This window comes from Gekko japonicus, unplaced genomic scaffold, assembly GCF_001447785.1.
Source record: "Gekko japonicus isolate JY-2015 unplaced genomic scaffold, Gekko_japonicus_V1.1 scaffold68, whole genome shotgun sequence".
NCBI lineage: Eukaryota > Metazoa > Chordata > Lepidosauria > Squamata > Gekkonidae > Gekko > Gekko japonicus.
In genome coordinates this window covers 494,440-518,128 of record NW_015169175.1, presented here as the reverse complement: position 1 = coordinate 518,128, position 23,689 = coordinate 494,440, and the positions used below count along the sequence as shown (strand labels likewise).

Genomic DNA, 23,689 nt, shown 5'->3' with positions numbered 1-23,689 from the left:
GAGAATGAACAAATCTGAATTCTGTAAAAATTAACAAACACTGCCTAGCAAGCAAATGGAGTTCTGGAGGTGCCTGAGTGAATATCCTGATAGTGAACAGAGTTTAGATAAATTCAGGACAGTGTGTTCTCTCATAGACATAAACACAGGAAAGTTGGCACTCGGTAGAACAATTTTTCAATGTGTTGGCATTTCTGCACGGACTCTTTTGAGTTCTGGTATTTAAGTGAGCTCAACCAATAGAAAAACACAAACATACGCCTCTTCTCTAAATCTACTCAAGTTGTTAGCACACCACCAACAGTATTTTGCCTGTGCATCCTTCTCAGAAATACACAGCATAGCACCACTGCTCAACTGAAGACCTCCAGTTCATTAAAATTTTTAATTCAATATTCATTCCACAAAAATGCAACCTGGAACAGACAGATGACTGAATTGATTTGTAGGTGGAAGTGCGAAATAAACACAAAAGGCCATGCTTCCCACTGCCAAATATCACAGTTATTTTAAGATATTCCAACATGGCCAGTTTAAAAGTCATTTCATGTTTCCTTATGCACTTGTCAAGAAGTCAGCGCTGAGACCTAAACACCGTGTGCCAACCGAAAGTGCTATACATACACCTAGTTGCAGCCCCTTGTGCCACCAAAAAATTGGTTCTTTAGCATCCCTAGTTCTTCAGAGAACTGCTCAGAGAAGGGAATTCTGAACAGCCACAGTAGAAGGGGGAGAGAAGAGCCACAATGTGCTTTTGAAACACCACACATGGCTCTATAGATCCAAGCCCTAGTCTTGAGTGTTCCAAACAAACGTTGAAGAGGTCTGTTTATCCTACTCAGTGTTGCATGAAGGAAAAGTAACGCCTATGCCCTCTAATTCCCCTTCCACCCAATATCCAAGTGCACCTGCTTTTCTCCTGACTTGAGTCCTCCACCAAAAGAAGAACCAGAGCACAGAAATGAGAGATACCCCTCTAAGACTATTCTGGTGAGGTGGTCACATTTCATTGTACTATAATAAAGTGATATGGCCCATCTTCAAACTCTCTCCCTCCCAGACACTAACAGCTGAGTCTGAAGTCTTCAGGATCCTGTCTGTCTGGAGCTATTGGAAAGTCTCTGATACACTAATTTAAACAGTCATACATCCATGTCAAACACTTTATAAAAGTACTCAGACTGCAACCTAATATTCCTGGGCACGTATTTATACAGCTCACCCCAGGGAGCTATTAACATGTCATGGGAGATTGACTAGAGTCATTAAAAATAAGTAACATGTGCAATGCACAGTAAACATCCACGTTATGGGAGCATACAAACCACCAAATGTTCTTTCAAAAGCAAGGTAACACTACAGAGAAACAAAGAATGAAAGTGACCTTCTATGAACACTTCATTAATGGACCACAATGTAGTGGTTCTGAACTATGCCAGTGCCAAGCATGATTAGTTCTGTTGCATACAAAGTAACCACCAGTAGCTAGGCAAAATAGTTCTATGACAATTCACAATGCAGACTGCATGCTTTCTTACTAAAAAGATGTGCAAATGACATATGAGGTGGGTGGCTGTGGATGGGGCTGGCTCATGTGAAGGGGGAGGGGAAGGGCCACAACAGAGTTGGCAAGGGGTTATGCTCCATGGCTGGAGGAAAACAGTTTCAAGAACAAGATGCAGAGCCAAGGATACTGCTAAATCACCAGGGTCTATTGAGCTTCAGGCCCAATACAAAGGCTTCCTTCCAGCATGCCTTAAGAGGCAGTTCACTTCCTCTTCTTTGCTAGCTTTTCACACCTTCTCCACCTAGCTCAACCCCATCTCCCTCCTGGCTACCCCTTTAAGGTCCTAGCTGAGCATGCTAGCTGGATGGCCCTGGAAACACCTTGGCCTTTATGGGCTTTTCCCAGACCTTTGCCTGACCAAGGGTATGTTCCCACATTGCAGGCTGCACTCTCCTAGGCACAGCCAGCCTCATCCTAGCCTCCCCCAGGCACAGCTTAACTGTCACCACTTGTCTCCTTCTTTCCCTGGGCCTCGATGTTTGGCATCTCTACCAAGAGTGCCTCTTTGTTCCTTGGTGTCAGCAACTGTCTAACTGGGTGGTGGTGGGGTCATCCAGCCATAGTGATATACATTTTTTTAAAACCTACCAGGCTTATACCTAGATCCTCAAAAAGGGATAGCCACAATATGGTATAGTGAAAATAACTGGAAGATCTGGGTTCGTATCCCTACTCAGCTATGTTGTGCACTGGCAGATGTTAGGTTGAGTAACTGGCCCCATTAGAACTGGAATTATCGTTCGTAATTTGTAGCAAGAGAAGTGAAATCATTCTTTATTAGTTGCTAGACGTTTCCTCTTAAGTAGTACTGCTCCCCTCAGTTCCTCCTTACAGAAATAAAGAAAGCATTTTAATGTTGTATGTATACGGTATACTAAAACACAGCAGGTTTGATATTACATTTACTAAGCAATTATGGGTCTAAGCATTCCACAGAAACCTTGTTTCATTGATGCATCTAATATTAGTCTGATCTTGATTACACTAGTCTGTAAGTGCTTGTGATAGTATTTTAGTACACTACATCATACCAAGCTAATTCGTTCATTATGAAAGCAGTATGAGATCAGCTTGCAAGTGGATGGATCCCATGATGCTACTTTAACATAACTGAGAATCCCACTGTCCAGCACATCTCAGACAAAGGAAATCATAGAACACCCCCCTCCCCCAATCATTCAGGATAATGGAAACAATTCTATGAAAAAGTTGTAGAATTACTATCCTATCACTAAACAAATGCAACAAACTTTACTTGCATTCTTGTAATTTAACTAGCACTAGAAAATATGGTGTTTCTTTTCCCAGCATCAGGGTCTTCTCCATTGAGGGCTCCCTTCTCATTGGGTGGCCAAAGTACTTGAGCTTCAGTTTCATTAACTGGCCTTCCAGGGAACAGACAGGGTTGATTTCTTTTAGGATTGATCTCCTTGCAGTCCAAGGGACTCTTGAGTCTTCTCCAGCACCCTAATTCAAAAGAATCTATTCCAGCACTCAGCCTTCCTTATAGTCCAACTCTCACAGCCATACATGACTACTGGGAATACCATTGCTTTGACTATACGGACTTTTGTTGGCAGGGTGATGTCTCTACTTTTTATATGGTGAATGCATATGAAAAAAGTGCAGTTAATTACTAGGACGATACAAGTCACCTTAAGCACTGCTTTGTCCTAAACTTACCATACCTGGGAAATTTTCAGCTCCTTTTGTTCAAAATTTGCTGCTACCCATAGAAAATTATTGCATTTGAGAGTTTGATTTATTTATACTCTGACTTTTCTCAAAGCTCTTTTTGAATTATCCAGATATTAAAAAATCCAAACACAAAATCCATGTAATACCTTTTACAGGATCCAAGCAACATAAGTATGCGAGCTTTCAAGTTCTTAGAACTTTTCAGCAGGCTGGATGTTTTTTTTAAAAAAGGAACAAGGAATAATAATTTCAAGTCTCAGTGTTAAGGCCTCTGTTTCGCATTCACAGAATACTCTGCAAACATGTGTATTTAGCCTTCCAAAAAGCTTCCCAGCTGATCAAATGTTTGTCTAGCATGAAACTGGACATGGATGTCCTTTTAAAAAGCCAAGAACAGAAGGAAAATATGGTAAGTACATTAACAAGATGGGAGACTATGATGATTTACTAGACAATCAATGGAAGACAAAATGAGCATTAACATTTACTGGTGGGGAACAGGTGGGTAGCTGTGTTGGTCTGAAGCAGAAGTTTGAATCCAGTGGCCACCTGTAAGACCAACAAAGTTTGATTCTGAGTATAAGCTTTTGTGCGAATCTGAAGAAGTGTGCGTACGCACAAAAATTTATACCCAGAATAAAACTTTGCTGGTCTTAAAGGTGCCACTGGACTCAAACTTTTGTTATAGTGGAGAACAAATATTGAAAAATGGCTCTTTTTCTAAAGAAGTTTCTCTGGACTTTTAAAATTCACTGTTACTAAATTCTACAAAAGCTATTCAATTATTAAACAAAAGAAACATGACAAATAATGTGGAAGTTCTGGTATTTCTTTTGTAAAACTACTGACTGGAAATAACTTGAACAGTTCTGAATTTCAAGACAGAAATGAAATATGCAAGTTAGATACAATAATGTACTACTGAATTTGTAAATTAATTTGGTTGTCAACATTTTGGTTTATCGACAAAAGGGACTAAGACCTGGAACTACAGATCTCTTTGCAATTTAAATTTTTTAAAAGAGATGGTCTAAGATCCAGGCAAAACACTCCTGTTCCATTCTATCCAGACACTACCCAGTCCATAACATTTTTATTCGGTAAACTTTGAACTATGGGTACAACCCAGCCAAAGGTTACACTTTGTAAATCTCTATAATTTCAGTGGAAGTATCGCTCAACTCTTTGCCTTAATTAACTAAATGGAATTAAAAGGTGCTCAACTTTATCACACCAAGCTGAATGCTACTCCAATTCTGAATGGCTAAAAACTGAAGGATCTAGAGTTTAAAGATCTAAAGTTTGCCCATGCAACATTATAATCCCACTGCATTTAACATAATGTAGTTTAACACATTGCCCAAGCTGGAAACTAAGAAGTTGCATGTCATTGTAAAACGTTCAGTGATCAAAGCTTGTTTCTATCCAACAATTACGAGTCAGATTGTAGTAGTACTTAGCCCCCACCCCCCACACACTGTGGCACAGGAACTGCTCATAGCATGGTATCTTCCTGCACTGTGAAGGCAACTGCACATAGCATGGTATCTTCCTGCACTGTGAAGGCAATGTGAAAATCCCAGGGCACGTGGAAGGAGCCTGTCTTTTAGTCATTCCCTAAACCTGTCACTAGTTCTGGAATGTGGTGAGCAGCTGCAGCTTGGGTGGGGGTGCTGACAGTACCTTCAGAGGTAAGGAAAGACTGCACTGCAGGAAGCTTATTTACAATGAGCAAAGGGCCTTTAAGTGTACTGCTGTGGAATCATCTCCAGCAGTTTAAAAATAGAGCATGTATCTCAGTGTTGCCATTACAAGTTTGCACATCTGCACCAAGATTTAGAGGGAGCTGTATTGATAGACATAAGAAAAGGACCTCAAAGGCCTTTTCTCTCATTTTCCCCCCTACAAGATCAGAGATCACAATTCCAAGTGGAGTATGTTATATATGCACCAAAATGCTCCAAAACACCCCCAAAGCAGGGCAGATTTCAGAACATCAGCCACAGAAGAACAAATTAAGAAGCGTAAAGAATTAAATACAGAAGCATTTCAGTCAAGGCACTGTTCACTAGGGATAGGCAGTTCAGTTCATGGTTCATGGTGTGCCCAGTTCGTGAACCATGACTCATCAAGAACTTTTAGCCATCAAACGAACTGCTTCAGTTCATGAGGTTCATGATGTAGCAGAACAGCCCCCTGGTGTACTAGAGACACCAAGCTCGCAGGGGATCTCCAGCTGTCTCTCTTCTATCTGCCCTCCAAGTTCAGTGAGGATTGGATTTACGGGGTCTGAGTTTCAGCCCCCCAAAGGTGCCCCCAGAAAAACTGCTTTCTGGAGAAATGACAGGCGCAGGTTCAGGAGTGTATAGAATGAATCCTGTGCAAGCTATAAACATTAAAGTCACTGGGAACCTCTACATGCCAAGTTCCGCACCCATTGCTTTGAAGTTTGGTAAACATTTAGATAGAGCTGAGACAGTCAGGAAATTTATCTTTTCTTTAAGCAGTTTGTAACCTTCAACACTTGGGGTTTTAGTGCCTTCTTTTCCTTTCTCCCATAGCTTGTAGTCCCCCCCCCTTTCATTGTAGTTTTGTAGTTTTTTTAGAAATGCAAATTTAAAAAATCCCCTTCGGGGGGCCAAAAAAAAAAAGGAAATGTATCCATTCGCAAACTGCCACAAATGGCTTGAATGTTTGTGGAAAGCTCATGCCAGTTGACCTGCCATGAACTTCAGCTGGTGAACCAAAACCCACCCATAATTCGTCATGAACTTTAGTTTGTAAGCCAGTTTGTGCCCATCCCTATTGTTCACCATCACTAGTATTCTACTGCCAGCTCAAGAAGAAGAAAAAAGTCACTGCTTGACAAATATTAAATAATATTTATGAGGAAAGTATGTATCAGCTTCCTTGGGAAACATAAAAGCCTGAGAAAGTGTCCTTTAATTTACTAAAATCTACTAAAGAGCAGACACTTTAAAAGTAAATATACAGTTCAGATTTGGCAATGTAAAACTGCCAAGCTATACAATGCCCCATAAACAGTTCTGCACCACAAGTACAACATGCTGCACCTGTATATTCAATCCAGCTTCCTCCCCTCAGAGTCCATGATACTTTATGTATATTCCTCCAAGAAGTTAGTCACTATCAGACACTTCATCTTGAACTTCTTCTGAGTCTTTTAGCTTGCACACACAGGCGTCAGTTATTGCATGCAGCGGCTTGGCTCCTTTCCGTGGTGGCAGGACAGTGAAAAATGCTTCTTCCCACACTCTTTTCTCTAGGTATGCAAGTATTATCTCAAACACTGCAACCAAAAGACAGAAACATGAGATACACCCTCTCTCTAAAATAAAGGATGCCTTTAATTATTATAACCTCAGTAACAGACTGTACATAACAAGGCTCACAATTAAAGCACTACACTCCAGACAGTTCTTGACGCAATGGAACATAAGCATTCCCAGTAACAAGAGGTCAGAATGTAATTGCTACAGCAAGAAGCTGCCAAGATTTCCCTTACGTTAACTAGCACTGCTGCATTATCTCATGCTGACAGAGTAGAGCCATATTTTCATAAATGAACCAATGCATCATTAAGTGATGATTTTTACATATTTTATATAAAGATGAAAAACCCAAATAAAAAACAATGCTGAATATGAAATAAACATGTGGCTCTATTACAATTAAGCATATGCTTTGGAGTTATTTTATAACCAAAAGAACAAAGTTTGAGCCCTACGGGGGAGGGCGGGGTATAAATTTGATAAATAAATAAATAAATGAGTCTCGTGGCAACTTTAAGACCAACAAAGTTTTATTCCAAGGATAAGCATTTGTGTGCACGCATACTTCAAGGGGCGTGGGGGGGGGGAGAATAAGGGGTGCTGTAGCACAGAAAGAAGGATCACTACAATAAAAAACCCAAACACTTTCAAAAGGTGAGAAGTGTTCATTTAATAGAAAAAATGGCAACCTTTTACACTTTTTGTGTTGTTTATCGTACATCTTGCCTTAAGACAGTTTGGGGTTCTCACTGTTCTCTAATTCTGTAATCACAGTCCTACTGACTTATTTTATACTGTCTGACTGCACTGTTTTATGCCCTGTAATCAACCTTGAAACTCAAGAATAAAGGCAATATATTACAAATATATGCCTCATCAGTCAGGTATACTTATGTCAATGGATGGGATGGTAGAGTATACACTCTTTATCTGTCTAATAAATCAAAATAGTGTTGGACGGTTGCTGAAGTCCAGCATACAAGAAACAAGGAAAAAAGCATAACTGCTGTAGAAATGTACTTCGCCACTACAATGACCAGCACACACAATCCTCAAACTGTGACAGTATTTGTGCCTACTATTTGTGAACACAAATTACATTGCAAAGGCCGGAGCTAAAAATTCAAGGAACACTGGGAAATCACACACATATTAGCACATTCATCTTGCCCAGGCAGTGTCTGAAACCAAGTCCACTTACTGGAGTGTGTCACTAAGATAGTCAACAATATGTACTGGGCAGAAGTCAACAATGCCTCTGCAGGTACAAGAGAACAGATGGCCAATAAGTGTGGTGCACATTTTGATATCTATGGCATGCTTATTCTGAAGCATTTGTTTTTTCCCCCCAACTTCATCACTTACCATGATTCACTGCCAGAACTTTCCTGCTGTTCATTTTTACAAAGACTCCCAATGGAAGCTGTGCATGAGTTATTCCAAGTTCTTGTGCCCTTTTATATGTGATGCCCTGCAGAGAAAACAGTATAAAACTTCTCTGACCACCAGTGATAAATCAGTTTTGAATATTCCAAGGATGTTTCCCAGAGCTTCACGTCCATACTGTTTTCTCCCCCCCCCCTTAAGCATTATCTGGATATAAAAAGGCACAGATCATGACAGCGAAATGATGAGAGAAGATCTACTGCAGCTTATGGACTGTGGCTTGCTACCATTTGCATCCTTTTCCATCTAGCACAGAAGCAATCCTCTGCTGCACAGCACTTTCGGCTGGTGCTAGGTGTTCTCATGGAAAGATGCTGGTTTTGGATGAGCTGCAGCTTCTAGTTCCAGAAGAACCATCCCCACAGTGCAGCACAAATGGAAGCATGGCTTGGAATCTAAGCTCACGTACTTATAATAGACTTCAATAAAATGTTTTGTAACTATGTTATACTGGCAAGATATATATATATTCCTTTTGCATATTTCCCTGAAGTCACTGTATGACTTACATCTTATCAAACCTACTCCGTTCGGCTTCCTTCATCCACACTTCCCTGATCATCTTCCAGTACCCACATACTCTAACAAATAAGTAGAATCCACTGTTTATAAGTTAAAAAATAAACAAAAACACATTCATTTAGAAAACAAAACAGAAAAGTAAAAAAGCCAGCATGGTGCAGTGGTTACACCCAGAATATTGGTTTAGGAAATGGGAGAACCAGGTTCAAGTCCCCACTGTGCCATGGAAGCTTGATGGGTGTCCTTGGGTGAGTCACACTCTTGGCCTCACAGGGCTGTTGTGAGCATAAAATGGAGGAGGAGAGAAAGTTGTAAACCACTTTGGTCTCAACTGGTAAAAAAAGTCATGTACAAATGAAGTAAATAAGTAAGATCTAGTAACATGTGAGAGTTTCTAATCCTATAGCTTTGGTAAAATGAAGGAAATATAGTAGAAGAAGAAGAGAAGAGATTGGATTTATACCCCGCCCTTCACTTGGAGTCTCAGAGCGGCTTACAAACTTATTTCCCTTCCCCTCCCCACAACAGACACCCTGTGAGGTGGGTGGGGCTGAGAGAACTCTGACACAAACTGCTCTTTTTCAAGGACAGCTGTGCCAGAGCTTGTGACTGACCCAAGGTCACATCAGCAGGTGCAAGTGGAGGAGTGGGGAATCAAACCCGGTTCTCCCAAATTAGAGTCCACGCACTTAACCACTACACCAAACTGGCTTTCAATCTGTGCCTGGATGAAGGACTTTATGTAATCTGCTTTAATTTATTTTTATTTATTTAATAAATTCAATTCAATTTATATCCCGCCCTCTAATAGAAGTTATTATTAATTCTTCATCTTCACCATCCTCATCGATGATGGCGACCAATCAACAGCTTGCCCTAACTGCACATTCTAAACCTTTTCTCATAGTTTGTGTCTAGCTCTGGTCAGGGACTGCATTACTTAGGAGCCTATCCTTGGTGAGTCACTAGCAGTGCTGCAATAAACATGATTAAAAATAACAGAATCACAGAGGATGGTCTCCTAATAGCTCTGGCAGCCACTGATACACTGCTGACCCTGCTTTAGCTGTTTTAAGGATCATACTGCAACATGAGCAATCAATACAGAATTATTCATCTCTTGCAGGGAATGTGGTTGGAGGAAGAAAACAAGAAGCTACGAAACTGGGAATTCCTTTCACGAGCCTAGTTGCAGAGGTGGACTTGCCTTGCTCGGGAGATCAGACTAACACTAGTATTCCCTGGACATGAGCAATCAATACAGAATTATTCATCTCTTGCAGGGAATGTGGTTGGATGAAGAAAACAAGAAGCTATGAAACTGGGAATTCCTTTCATGAGCGTAGTTGCAGAGGTGGGCTTGCCTTGCTCTGGAGATCAGACTAACACTAGTATTCCCTGCTTGTTCAATATTTTCTTTTTCCTCTGCTGTCCCATTCCCAACATAGGATTCATCTGGCAGCTGGAGTACATTTAGCCTCTTCTTTTAGCTTAATCTCTGCCTCTCCATGGGCTTTTCCGCATGGTTTTGTTTAATTGATTCTGGCCTCACACTTAGTTTAGCCACTGATTTCCACACACGTTTTTGTGCCTTTAGTTTTCTCTCCCCCCCCCACTTTTCCCTAGCTTTTTTGTGACCCTGACATTTTTGTGGAAGCCATTCTGAGTTGGTTTCCTAGTGTGTAATACTTCCATCAATTTTCTCTGTCCCACCCATTCCCACTCACCTCCAGCCCACGTTTCAAAGATTGGACTGTCATCATCATTAAACTACTCCTTCTTCCCCCAACAGTAAAAAATGGTCCTAAAAATGGTTACAACGCTATAGTGTTGTAATGATAGTATAAATGGGCTCTCTGAATTCTCTACTTTCATCTAAAGAAAAAGTATCTAGCTCCTTCCCTCATGGAGATGCAGAGATATGCCTTTTTCCTTACAAGGGAAAAGGCTAGAAACTTACTTAAAAAAAAGAATGCTGGGAATTCAGAGAACCTGCTTAAATTATCATTATACTACTACAACGTTATGTTGCTATTTTATGGCCAGTCTTTTTTTTTTTTTAAAGGTGGGTGAGTGATGTGATGGCACCAATAACACTAATCATGTCAGCACCTTCTCTTGAATCCTCATTATTTAAACCACATGCAAAAAAATAAATAAATAAACTGGCTCCACAACAGTACAAATGCAGACATGTGGATGAACCACGCCCAAACTGATTCCAATGCTTGTGGATTGACTTCCAAGAAAATCAGGAATAAGGCAAGCAAGGTCCATGTCATCACTCGCCCATTAACTGCCAGAGGGAATTTGCACCCAAGAGGATGAAAGCTGCTGTGATTGGTGGTTGAAGGGAGAATGGATACTGCTGAATTCGAAAATGTTCCATGAAGAAGTCAGTTGACAGATCTACTATCACCTGGAAATAGAGGGCACCATGAAAAACCAAGAGAGCTACAATGCTCTTCTTTTCTGGTATCCTGGAATTAGGATTCAAAACAGCTTAAAAATAATGTTGTACAGCATGAACCTAAGCATGTTTTGTCAGAAGTAAGAAATCCTCATTATTTAAACCACATGCAAAAAAATAAATAAATAAACTGGCTCCACAACAGTACAAATGCAGACATGTGGATGAACCATGCCCAAACTGATTCCAATGCTTGTGGATTGACTTCCAAGAAAATCAGGAATAAGGCAAGCAAGGTCCATGTCATCACTCGCCCATTAACTGCCAGAGGGAATTTGCACCCAAGAGGATGAAAGCTGCTGTGATTGGTGGTTGAAGGGAGAATGGATACTGCTGAATTCGAAAATGTTCCATGAAGAAGTCAGTTGACAGATCTACTATCACCTGGAAATAGAGGGCACCATGAAAAACCAAGAGAGCTACAATGCTCTTCTTTTCTGGTATCATGGAATTAGGATTCAAAACAGCTTTAAAATAATGTTGTACAGCATAAACCTAAGCATATTTTGTCAGAAGTAAGAAATTCACAGGTACTTTTTCCCAAGTAAATCTGCCCTAGACTGCAGCCATAGCAGCATACCTTGTGATGATTGTGATCCACCAAGCCACCTATGACATATGCTTTGGATTCATCTAGTTCATTCAGGATGTCAGGAGAGTCTGATGTAAGGTAAACAAGGTCTTCCTTCTTTATCAGTTCACTATAGTGCTCTGATTTAATGTAGATATCCTTCAAGATATAAATACAAGCAAAAATATTCAAGGAAGTCCAAGGATATTACAAATATTAAGTCCAAGGATATTAAGCTGACTTCAGTGCACACTGCACGGCTGGACTGACTCTTAAGACCTAAATTGTGAGTAATTAAGCAGCACAGGGTGATGTGCTCGTACAATAGATTCGCCCGTCTAGGGCCAATCCTCACAAGCATTTTGCATACTATTACCCGACAGCTATTTTTCAGTCAGAACCAAACCAAAGCTGTGGGTGTTCCAACATTTTTGTAACAGAATAAAAGCTTTGCAAACACTGTTAATAAGAAACAGTTCATTCTATACTGCAAAAATTGCATCTCCCTCATGCTAACAGCAGCAGTGCTGTAAAGGCAGTTGTAAAAGACTTAGCTGATCAAAGCTGGCTAATAACAAGGGGCTGGTTTATGATCTAAGATTTAATTCATAACATGAGTTCATCCCACTTTATTCTCACAGCAGCCTTGTGAGTTAAACCAGGCTGAGAAACAATGACTTGCCCAGCAAGCTTCATAACTAAGTGGGGATCTGAATGCCCACTTCCCAGACACAAGTCCAAGAATCTATCTATCCCATTATACCAGGGGTCCCCAATATGGGGCTTATCGGCACCATGGTATCTGTTGCCACCTTTCCTGGTGCCCAACAACTGTTTTTAGAAAGCAGGTACAGCCAGGTGGCGCTCTTGCCCAGCAGCGCTTTTGATTGGCTGTGCAGGCTAAAATAACATTGTTTCAGTTGCAGTTGTCACCACAGGGCTGGTTTTATTCTCTGCCACTCCTCTTCCCCAGTGTATATTTTAATTTAGCCCTCTTCTCCCCTGTACTTGGGCTTCCTCTATGTGCATAGTTCTACATTCTGTGGGAGCCATTTTGCAGCTGCACCCAGCACACGGTGTGAGAATTCCAAAGGTGCCCACAGGGTCAAAAAGATGGGGGACCCCTGCATTACACTGTCTCTACTCAGAAGATTTTGTAGAAGAATATACACTGAGCAGTTCATTTGAACCAAAACCTCCTGGTAAGGAAACGGGTTCCAATCAACCTTCACGCTGAGCGACAAAAGCTTGGTTGCAGGCTAGCCTCCAAAAACAGAATTTTTGAAACTGTTAATTGAAAAGCTGTAATAAGGCCATTTCATAAAGAATATTATATGACTTTGTATAAGGCTAAGCACCATAATTTCCTCTCAAGGGTTAACATGAATATTGGAAGGCCTAGTTTGGCTTGTAGGTGTTGATGATTTCAGTGTTCCTGCAACTACCATCCTTATCTCTTTCAAGGCCAGATGCAAGAATGTAGTTATTGGGCAAATCATGAGAACCTGTGCTCAGTTGTGTAACTAGATGGGAGAAGGGAATTAGGAGCAGTTGCTAACATCCTCTGGAAAGTTTCTGAGAAGGTGGTCCTTGATTGGACCCAAGAGACCATCTGATGCTATAGGGTAGAAAGCTATAATAAGGGTCTAGGCCAGAGCGAGAGTTCTGCTAACACCATGCTAGTGTGCTTAGATATGGTATGCTTCATCATGATGGACTGCAAGGTACAGAATGGTTTTTATGCTCATTGCTACTGCTTGGATTTTATGCTGCAAGAGAGTGCCCATCTAATACCAAGGTATTTAATGTGTTAGATAGAAAAGTTAGTTTGTTTGTTTTCTTGTTCCTGAGCTAAAGAGACTGAAGTGTCTGTACAGCATAGTCAATTATTTTAATTGTTGAATAAACCTTTTTACATTTTTACAAGGTCTGGTTTTCTTGTGTGCATCCACCCTTGAGGACCCACAGTTTCTGGGAAGTTGTTCACAGGTTCCAAGCAGGGAACCAGGAGCAATAACCCAGCCGGGGTCTCTAACACTATGGCATTCAAAGTCTCAGCCATATACAAAGTCATCTGATCCAAAGTAGTCAGTTACTAGTTCAAAGTGAAGGGAAAACAGGCAGAGAAGCAGAGATCACAAATACAACTTGATCAGCTGGTACTGAGATGGCTGATAATTGTAAGGACTCAAAAAAGTGTTTCAAAGTGCCTCTGGACTAGATTTTTTTTAAAATCACAAATTTCTCATAATGAAAAGTTTTCCAGATAAATATTTAATTAGAGGGAGAGTAAAATCTTCTTACCTTCCAATTTACCCATCCTTTGTCAGTTTCATCCATGTTGTCTTTCAACTGGCCTCCATGACTTGTCAAGTAAAACTTTGGAAGATGGAAGGGGGAGGAAAGTATATAATATTTCAGTGCTCATTAAATACCCATTTTCCCTGCCAATTTCTACTTACAAATTTCTTTTTGATGAACTTTGATGATGAGCTTTCACTACTTTAGTTTACCTGACAGAACAATTTTGCACCAGATATGCTGAGTGAAAATAGTGGCCCTCAATACTCTTAAAATAGTAACATAATGACAAAATTATACCTACATTTTGGAATTCATGGTCCTGTGTATTGTCACTTTTCCAGAGAGAAGTGTTAATTTTGTCTTTAATGGAATTGTGACAAAACACGGTGAAACTGTGCCAAAATTGTCAAGCAGGACAATATTTTCTCTTTAGTGGGGAGTGGCTGGTTACATATCATCATGTACATCACTAAGCGATCAGTTCATGGGAATTAGGGAAAAGATTTGCACTAGCATACCTGTACAGGATGAAGCGCTTTACGATTTTCCGCATAACACCTCTGAATTTGCTTGTGAAGTTTCTTGACATCCTGTATACAACACAATTTGTTTTTATATTGTCCTTCAGAGAAAGCACTTTAAAATGCTTTAACCAAGAGATTCAGAGAGACGCTAAAGAGAGAGAAAGGAAACTTTTAACTGACAAAAGTTATTTTTTGAACATTTATCTTTCTAAAACAGAAAATAAGCCATGACAACAAAACATGTGCATAGCAACGGTAATTTTCAAACATCACATTTTGATTTTGATTACTGTCTTTTTTATTATTTCTACTTTTTGAATAAGTTATATAGGAAGGGGTAGCAACTTTTTTTAAAACATCAGTCTACATGCCTTACAATCTTTGAAAACCATCCTTGAATGTATTTATGGATCTTGTCAGGTTACAAGATGAATAAACCTAAAATTAAACTCATGAATCTAAATATAAATCAAGAGAATAAAAACAGAATTCAGAGTACTCCACAAAGCCTATCAGATGCTTCGGAGCCTGGTTGATTCTGAATTCAGATCAGTTGAATTGAAAATAATTGTGCAAAACTATGGTGTGAAATACAACATAACATACAGAGAACGGACATAAAAACTAATTGAATATTTTAGAAGAGTAGCACACCTGAAAATGATGGCCATACTTAAAAATACTGGGTTTTTTTAGATTTTGTCAATTTGAATGGTTAGGTAAAAATTAAATAAATGTCAGAAAATGTTCTCAGAGTTTATTTGGGCTAATAAGAAAGCAAGATAATACATAGAAATTTATATTTTTTTGATGTCAAACACAATTTTTACTAATTTGAAAGGTCCCATACATGTGGCATCTAATGCTTAACAAGCTTGATAAAGTTTATATGAACACATTACACATTTGTTGGAAGTAAGGCAAACGTTCTTTGGATTACATACATATTGTTTACTTCACTTGTACCCTAACTCTCTCCCCAAACTAGCTTACCTAGTTCTTTCCTCATCTCACACTATGTGGTGGTTATGCCAAATAGTCTCTGATTTTTGGACAAAAAGTCTTTTAATATTAAAATAATGGTTTATTTTTAAATTTATTTACTTTCCGCCTTTCTCCCCACCCAGAGGAGACCCAAATCAGTTTACATAATTTTCCTCTCCTCCTTTTATCCTCACAACAACCTTGTGAAGTAGGTAAGGATGGCAGTGCGTGACTGGCACAAGTTCTCCCAGTGAGCTTCCACAGCACAGTGGGGAAATGAATCTGGGTCTCCCAGCTTCTAGTCTAGCACTCTATCCATTAAACCATATTGGTTCTTATCTAAAGACCTGAATCGATGCCTGGAGAAGGTAATGGGATGGATGAGGGCCAATAAACAAACTCAGACTAGACAACACTGAGATGCTATTGGTCAATGGAGAAGCTGCTTGGAGACCACAGATTTAACCTGTCCTGGAGGGGGCTGCATATCCCCTGAAAGTGCAGGGCTGTAGCTTGGGGCTGTTCCTGGATCTTGGCCTATGGCTAGAGGCTCAGGTCTTCTCTGTGACATGTCAGCTCCAGCTGGTTTGCCAGCTCCAACCATTCCTCAGAAAGTGCAATCTGGCCACGATGATCCATGGTCTGATCACATCCAGTTTAGTTTTTGTAGTGCGCTGTATATGGAGCTGCTTTTCAACGTAGTCCATAAACTTGAATTGGTCCAAAGTACTGTAGGCAGGCTATTGTCAGAGGTTGGTTAAAGGAATTATCATCTTCCCCTGCACTGAAAGATCTGCACTAATTACCCATCCATTTCTAGGCACAATTCATGCTAGTTCCGATTTTTAAGGCCCTATAGTGTTTTGGGCTAGGGTTTTATCTTACCACCTTCTGTTTTATGGATTATTTTACCCTGTTTATGTCCAATAGTTTGTTTTAAAATTATTATGTTTTAATTGTAAGCTACCTTGAGTGGACTCTGAAGAGATGGCATAGAAATATCCTAAATAAAGACCCTAATGTAATACTATTAAGACACTCAGAGAATCTAATGTCAGATATATTAAGTGACACAAAAATGACAATTGCTAAAAAATTGGTATGATACTAGAAAACGTTCAGTCAAAGATTGGATTAAAGTACCGCAAATTGCTAAGATGTCCAAAAGTAAGTGTGCTCAGTTGAAAGATGGTATGCAAGTCAAGCCAGTCTTAGCCGAGACTTAAACTCAATTTGCAAACTGATGCCTGTGTTTTCTTTTTTAAAAATTAAAAATAGTCTAGAATATATAAATAACAATGTTGTGACAATATGTCTTTGTTAAAATTTTTGGAATATTAGTTTATAACCTACTCTTTATAAGATTATATCCTAACGTACTGAAATTATCCATTTGTGAAGGCATGTTTTCTGGGGGGGGGGGGATGCCAATATTACAAAGCTGTACTTGTACTTCATTTTGTTTGTAAACTTTTGTAATTAAGACAAAGTAAATTACATTCTTGATTAACTGACTTGTGGATGACAAGGCAGTTACTCCTAGATACTGGGGTCACTTACTTGGGGCTAAGTCCCATAATAACCAAATTGGACTGAGGCTGCAAGCTTCCGTACATACATGCAGTGTTCAACCATGGTTTAAGCACCATGTGAATAAGCCTTGTGTTTAAACCCTACCCCTTCTTCCATACCCACTGTCCATGAGTGACTTCCAGTATGGCACATATACCCAGACTAGGAAGCTATGGCTTATATTTCCCTCTCCAAAAAAACCTTGCAAACCATGTTAAATCTTAGTACATACGGGAAGCATATACACACAGGGCTTGTTCAGGTAGCACCAAGCAAGGGTATGGCATTACCTCTGAACAAACAGTATGGGCGTAGAGGTTTACATATCCTGTTCAGTTTCAATGTTAGTGATATATACTTCCTTGTAGGATTAGAATGAATCTTTTACCATTCATGGTCAGACTGAGAAGAGTTACACTAAAAAGAATGAAAAGTATCTACAGAAACTACATGAACATTGTTTTATAAGTGAGAGGCAAACTTCCTTTATGGTGCTCACCAAGGATATGTGTTACATGTTGCCCATATTATTTTAAAATAAAACTTGAATTACATCAATTTACTAACCATGCATTCCTCTTCGCTGGCATAGACAGCTAAGGTCGAGCGATCACCCCATGAAAATTTCCCCTTCCCCTTGAATAAGCAGAATGTTCAGGATGACATTGAATCAAACCATCCAGTTCCTTAACTATACCCAAACCAGAGCAGCCAGAACAAATTGCACTTAACAGTACATCTTTCATTTACCTTTATCTCCATTAAACTGTCAAAACTGCAGTCTATTATAAGACGAAGGGTACTGGGAACAATATCCCGATGCATGTGCTTCCTGATGCTTCCTTCATTGCTTGATTCCAGTTGAGACTGGCGCTCCAGTTTTCTCTTCAAGTGTTTTTCTTTACGTTTCTTCCTGAAGCATTGTAGTATTAAAAACCAAGTATTATTGCATTATATAGCTGCATATAGCCAAATCAATTACACAACTTTAGACTTACCAAATCTATCGTCTTTAAGAAGGAAAAAATGCTAGTAAGGTACTGAGACATTAACTAGAATACATTTAAAAACACAGAAATGTGTTTTGTGGAAGCCCAGAAATACCTCAGAAAATTATACCAGTGGTTCACTGAAAAATGAATTCACTTTTGATAATAACGATCCCCTTCTAACAACAGAGTCATTGCTTATAGTTTCTTATTTTTATCTCATCCCTTAGCTCTGTCACCCACTACAATTTAGAATGCTTTGAGAGTGCTTATTTGTGTTCTTTACTTAATGGCATGGTGGACACCTACTGTTTGTCAGTCTACATTAAGTACTATTAAGATTAACCATGAGCTGGTATGTGGACCGTTAACAGTGCAATCCTAAACAGAATTTAATCCTTCTAAGTCAACTGAGTTTTCTGGATTTATAAGGATTTAACTTTACTTAGGATTGCTCTAGAAATCAGCTTCTTGTCGGAATAAGGCACCAGAGTGGCTTGCCACCAGTTATCAGTTCATGGGCATACATGCAAGGTTACGTGTTACAACTGGACTGGGATACCCTCTTGCCAGATACCCATTCAGTACCTGGGCACACACTTCGCCACCCCCACCCCACGCATACTGTAGAGTAAGAAATATGGGGTTTGGGCTCACAGTCCCAGTATTCTTGTCCTTTTGCTTTCCCCCCATTATTTTTCATTATTGTAAGTTTAGTGTAAGCTTAAAAAGAAACTTTGTAAGCTGCCTTGGGGTGACAATATTGGTAAAAAAGCAGGATAGAAATGCTGTGAATAGTGTGCTCATTTCACATGAACAGATTAAATTACTATACATCTTAAACGCCCCCCCCTCCACTCATGACAAGGATGTGTGTGGCCTCCCCTCCAGTTTGAATCACATATTTAAGGTTGCAACCAAAGGCTGGTCAGCAGAAGAAACTATTTGTTGAATACAGTCCCCAGTTGTGGCCAGGAGGTGGGGAGTGACTTTTTTGCACACCCGTGAACTTTTCAGGGATAACTGCATGGGAAGGTAAAGGAACTGGTATTACAATATAGCCATTCCAACAGTGGTTTAAGCCATTTCCCCCTTAGAAAGACATGAAAAGCCATTTTATGCTCAAGTTTTCATGACTGTGACCCAGATTTTCATGACTGCAACTGCAATAAAAAAGACAAATGCTATGCTGGTAATTATTAGGAAGGGGACTGAAATCAGCCTGCATCATAATGCCCATGTATAAATCTATGGTGTGGCCTCATTTGGAATATTGTGCACAGTTCTGGTCACCACATCTCAAAAAAGATATTATAGCATTGGAAAAGGTGCAGAAAAGGACAACTAAACTGATCAAGGGGATGGAACACGTTCCCTAAGAAAAAGGTGAAATAAGTCAAGACTTTTTAGCTTGGAGAAACGACAATTAAAGGATGACATGACAGAAATTTACAAAATTATGCATGGGATACAGAAGGCAGTGAAAGAAGTACTTTTCTCCCTTTCTCATAATACAAAAACTTGTGGGCACTCCACAAAATTAATGAGCAGCAGCTTAGAACAGATAAAAGGAAGTAATTCTTCACCAAACATGTAAAATTCACTGCTGCTGGAAGTGGTGGTGGCTACAAGCATAGATAACTTCAATAGGGGATTGGATAAATATATGGAGGAGAGGTCCACCAATGGCTATTAGCCACAACGTACAGATAGAACAGTGGAGGATAAATATATGGACTGGCTCCACTGGTGGACCTCCTGATGGCATCTGGGTTTTGGCCACTGTATGACACAGAGTGTTGGACTGGATGGGCCACTGGCCTGATCCAACCTGGCTTCTCTTATGTTCTTATTATAACAGGACTCAGACAGTGGCTTGGTTAAGATACAATGCCACATCGATTTGGTATTACACAAATAAGCCATGGGTTCATATGCTCCTTCTTCCCCATCCCCTTGAATGCTCCTGTTCCTTCTCTCCTTGTTTGGAGGCAACTGCTTAATTGCTCTTGCAGCCAGGTCAGCAAACTAGTTTGTGCCAGGCCTCGAAATTAGAATGGTAAACCACATGGCTTGCAGTTTTAGTTTGGAAGACAAACACACACCATAGGTTGCCCATTTGAATGATAAGCAACAATGTGTATTCCAAACAGGAAGACAAAGGCATATATTCACAACAGAAGTGGCTAAAGACTAAACTTCTGCTTTATATGAAAGCTGGGAATTCAAAGAAACGGTTACACCTATTGTTACAATGGTAACAATCACAGTGTACAAGAGGAAGAGTAGGCACATAACCCCACAAGCTCATTCAATTCATGTAGCACAAAACCATGGTGCAGTTGTACATCTGAACCAAAAACCTCCTTCATGAAGAAACGGTTACCAAAAAACCTTGCTATAGTACCTGTTATCACTTCCACTGTAAGTCTTATTACAATGGTATATCAATACAGTGATATTCTAGTGCTGATTTAAAAATAAAATAAAATAGCCCCCTGGTAGCAGGGCGAGGAAATGGCTGCCGCGCAGGGACAGGGAAAATCTGACCTTTCCCCACCCACACAGCAGCCAAGAAGGCTTTACTACAATCTTTCCCAAAACTTCAGAGCAAAGCAGGTTTCAGAAAAATTGGAGAAAAGCTGTGCAAACCCTAAGAGGTGCAAAAATGTATTACAGACAGTGCTGTGGGGAAGCAAGAAAAAACACTCTTCCTGACAGCATAAAAGCTGGGTCAGATAACCCAAGTGGAAATGGCTGTAGTTTTCACAAAACTCAGTGATTTCTTTGACTTGGAAACATACACAAAGTTCAAAGCCAACCTGATGCTGGCTGTACATTATATCAAGTCTGAAATATGACATTGTTGTGATGGTTTTATTGACTGAAAAATGGAAAAAAGTATTTTTTGCAAACTTTGGATCAGGCCTTGGTCGAAGTGTGTGTGGAGTACAGTTAGAAAATTCAAGTTCTGCCTCTACCAAGAACTGTACAATAATTAATGATTACCCTAACAGCAACACCCACCATATGATAGAGCAATTATAACATAGGAGCTATAAGAAGGTAGTTTTTAAAACTCAAGTCATCCTTTTCAACTGTATTTATCATGCTGTTAAGAAGAAGAGATCAGATTTATACCCAGCCCTTCACTTGGAGTCTCAGAGCGGCTTACAAACTCCTTTCCCTTCCCCTCCCCACAATAGACACCCTGTGAGGTAGGTGGGGCTGAGAGAGCTCTGAGAGAACTGTCCTTGAGAGAACAGCTCTGACAGAACTATGGCTTGCCCAAGGTCATCCAGCAGCTGCAAGTGGAGGAGTGGGGAATCAAACCTGGTTCTCCCAGATTAGAATCCGCACACTTAAACTACTACACCAAACTGCATTATTTTCTTCCATATTTGCCAGGGGAAAGGAGAGGGAAAATTAGTCACACATAAACACTACGAACCAATCCTATGTTATATCTGCTGTCTTATTTGAGGAAGTAACTGCTGGTAGACTATATCCATGAGGTGGTACAAAGCACAAAAAAACGCTGGCTAAAGATAAACAAAAATGTATAAAAATATTTAATGCCGAGTTCAATAATACATGATCCTTTATGACTGAATAAACTGGCTTCTGTATGTGCTTCTACTGAGATTGGGTCCCACTGTAGCCTATTGGTTTTGAAAAAGAATTAATCGAAACGCGGCAGCTTGCATCTGGACTGCGCGTCTCTATGGCTTATGGATTTCAAGATTATATGGATTTTCCAGGAACTATATGAGTCCACTCTATGATGAATGTATGTCAAATTGGACTATGGAATTACAATACAACAGGAGTGAGACACATTGAAATGTTTGGGACTTTATTTTTCTATATTACTGTTGTTTCTTGTAAGAACGCCTTGGCTTTATATAGTTATATGACTGTATTATTGAACTTGGCATTAAATATTATTTTTATACATTTTTGTTTATCTTTAGCCAGCGGTTTTTTGTGCTTTGTACCATTTCATGTACGCTGGTTCCCCTTCTTTTTTGGTTTTTTTATATGCATAAGCAGCATAATACCAGATAAGTATATTCACTAAAGGTTTGGTGGCTTCCTAGTATGTTTTATCATACAGACTCAGAAAGACCCTATAGTAAAATAAAAGTAGGATCTTCCTAATTTGGTTATTTAATCCACTTCCCCTGTAAGAGGATAAAAGGAGAAATGGGGAAGAAAGCATCTGAGCCTGAATCCAATTTATAATCTTTTGCTGGGAAGAATAATAGGAGACAACCTACTGACTTCTCAGCATTATTAAAAAGACAAAACATTACTCATGTAGCAAAGGACAACCCATACTTGCGCAAATCTCTCTGCTCTTCCCACTGTTTCTGCCTCATTAGCTTCTTTCTTTGTCTTTTTGACATAGCTTCAATCCCCCCTGTCTTTTCCAGTGTTGATTCTGCTTTCAGATCAATGCTGGATTTTGAGTTTTCTTCTGCATCAGTAACCGTGGCTAATGCAAGGTTTTCAGCTGACATTTCCAAAGACACGAATTCTTCTGATGATTTCTCTGGTGCTCCGCTAAAGAAATTACAAAAGGTAGATTTCTTTTAAAATAAGATTTACATCCTAGCTTGCACACAAAACAGTAAACTTTAAAAGATGGCTAGAAATTCATGTACATTGAAAGTTAAAACTATAATCCCAGTCATTGAGAAACTTAAAACACTGATATTGGTATGTAGAAACATGAAGTATTTTTCCCACCTCAAAAGCTTTAAAACAGCTAGTACATTATGGAGAAGGGAAAGGGGCTGTGGGCCAGTGGTAGGGCATCTGCCTTGCACGCGGAAGGTCCCAGGTTCAACCCCCTGGCATCCACTCCGGTCTACAAGAGAGTTGCAGAACTTGATTCTCAAGGGCAGATCTTCTCCCGGGGGGGGGGGGGGGGAGCGGGGACTCAGAGGAGTCCGCGGGGAAAGAGCGAGGGGCCCCCTGGCTGGCCGCCCTTCGGCTCCAGACGCGCCAAGTATAAAGGCGCCAATTGGTACCGCGGAGCCTGGCCTGCCCGTGCGCGTGACAGCTGTCAATCTGCTGCTCCCGAGCCCCGAGATCACAGCGGCGCTTGACAGACCCGGAGACGGGGACCCGGAGACGAGCTGGAGGAGGAGGAGGCCTCTTTGCATAGCTCTGCCCAGCCTGGCGCCCTTCCAGCGGCACGCCGCGCGGCCAAACCACCGCCCCCTCGGAGAGCCTGGGGGGAGTGGGGAGCTCAAGCCCAGACCTCGCGCGGGAAGCAGCCGGCCGCTCTTGCAGCCGAAGCCGCGTCCAGGAGTGGACATGCGCGAGAGTTTCCCTGCCGGAGAACTTGGCGAGCTCCTCTCCAGGGGGAACAGGCCCCGGCCGGAGTGGAGATCTCCCCCTCGGAGCCGCTCCTGGGGCCCACCGGCTTCTCCTCCCCACCCCACCCGACCCGCGGCCAGCCGTCGCTCCACAAGTGCCGCCGCCGCGCGCAGCCCACTCCCCTGGCGGGGGGGCACCCAGAAAGCCATGCTGGGGGCGGAAAGAGCCGGCCCTGGGTGGATGACGCTGCCTGCAGTTCTCCAACTCACACGGATTTTATTTTTAAAAACCCCTGGCATTTTTTGTGATGAAACATAGAGAAGCCCCCCCCCCCAACAGTGTCACGCCGTTCTAATCACACCGACTGTTCAGTTGCCTTAGAGCGGTGCAACGCTTTTAAGAATTACCGCCCTTTATCTCA

The 23,689-nt window shown here is 40.7% G+C and overlaps 1 protein-coding gene across 1 annotated transcript; it reads right to left on the bottom strand.

Annotated features, from left to right (window-relative positions):
* Positions 1–6,277: 6,277 nt before the first annotated feature.
* On the bottom strand, positions 6,278–22,361 carry TRMT10A (tRNA methyltransferase 10A; the record flags this gene model as incomplete). The annotated part of the gene is made up of 7 exons (XM_015415961.1): positions 6,278–6,575; positions 7,924–8,029; positions 11,577–11,726; positions 13,872–13,946; positions 14,390–14,461; positions 17,702–17,864; positions 22,282–22,361. Coding segments are annotated over 7 exons (816 nt in total), but the record flags the coding sequence as incomplete, so codon positions are not given.
* Between the last annotated feature and the right edge of the window lie 1,328 nt (positions 22,362–23,689).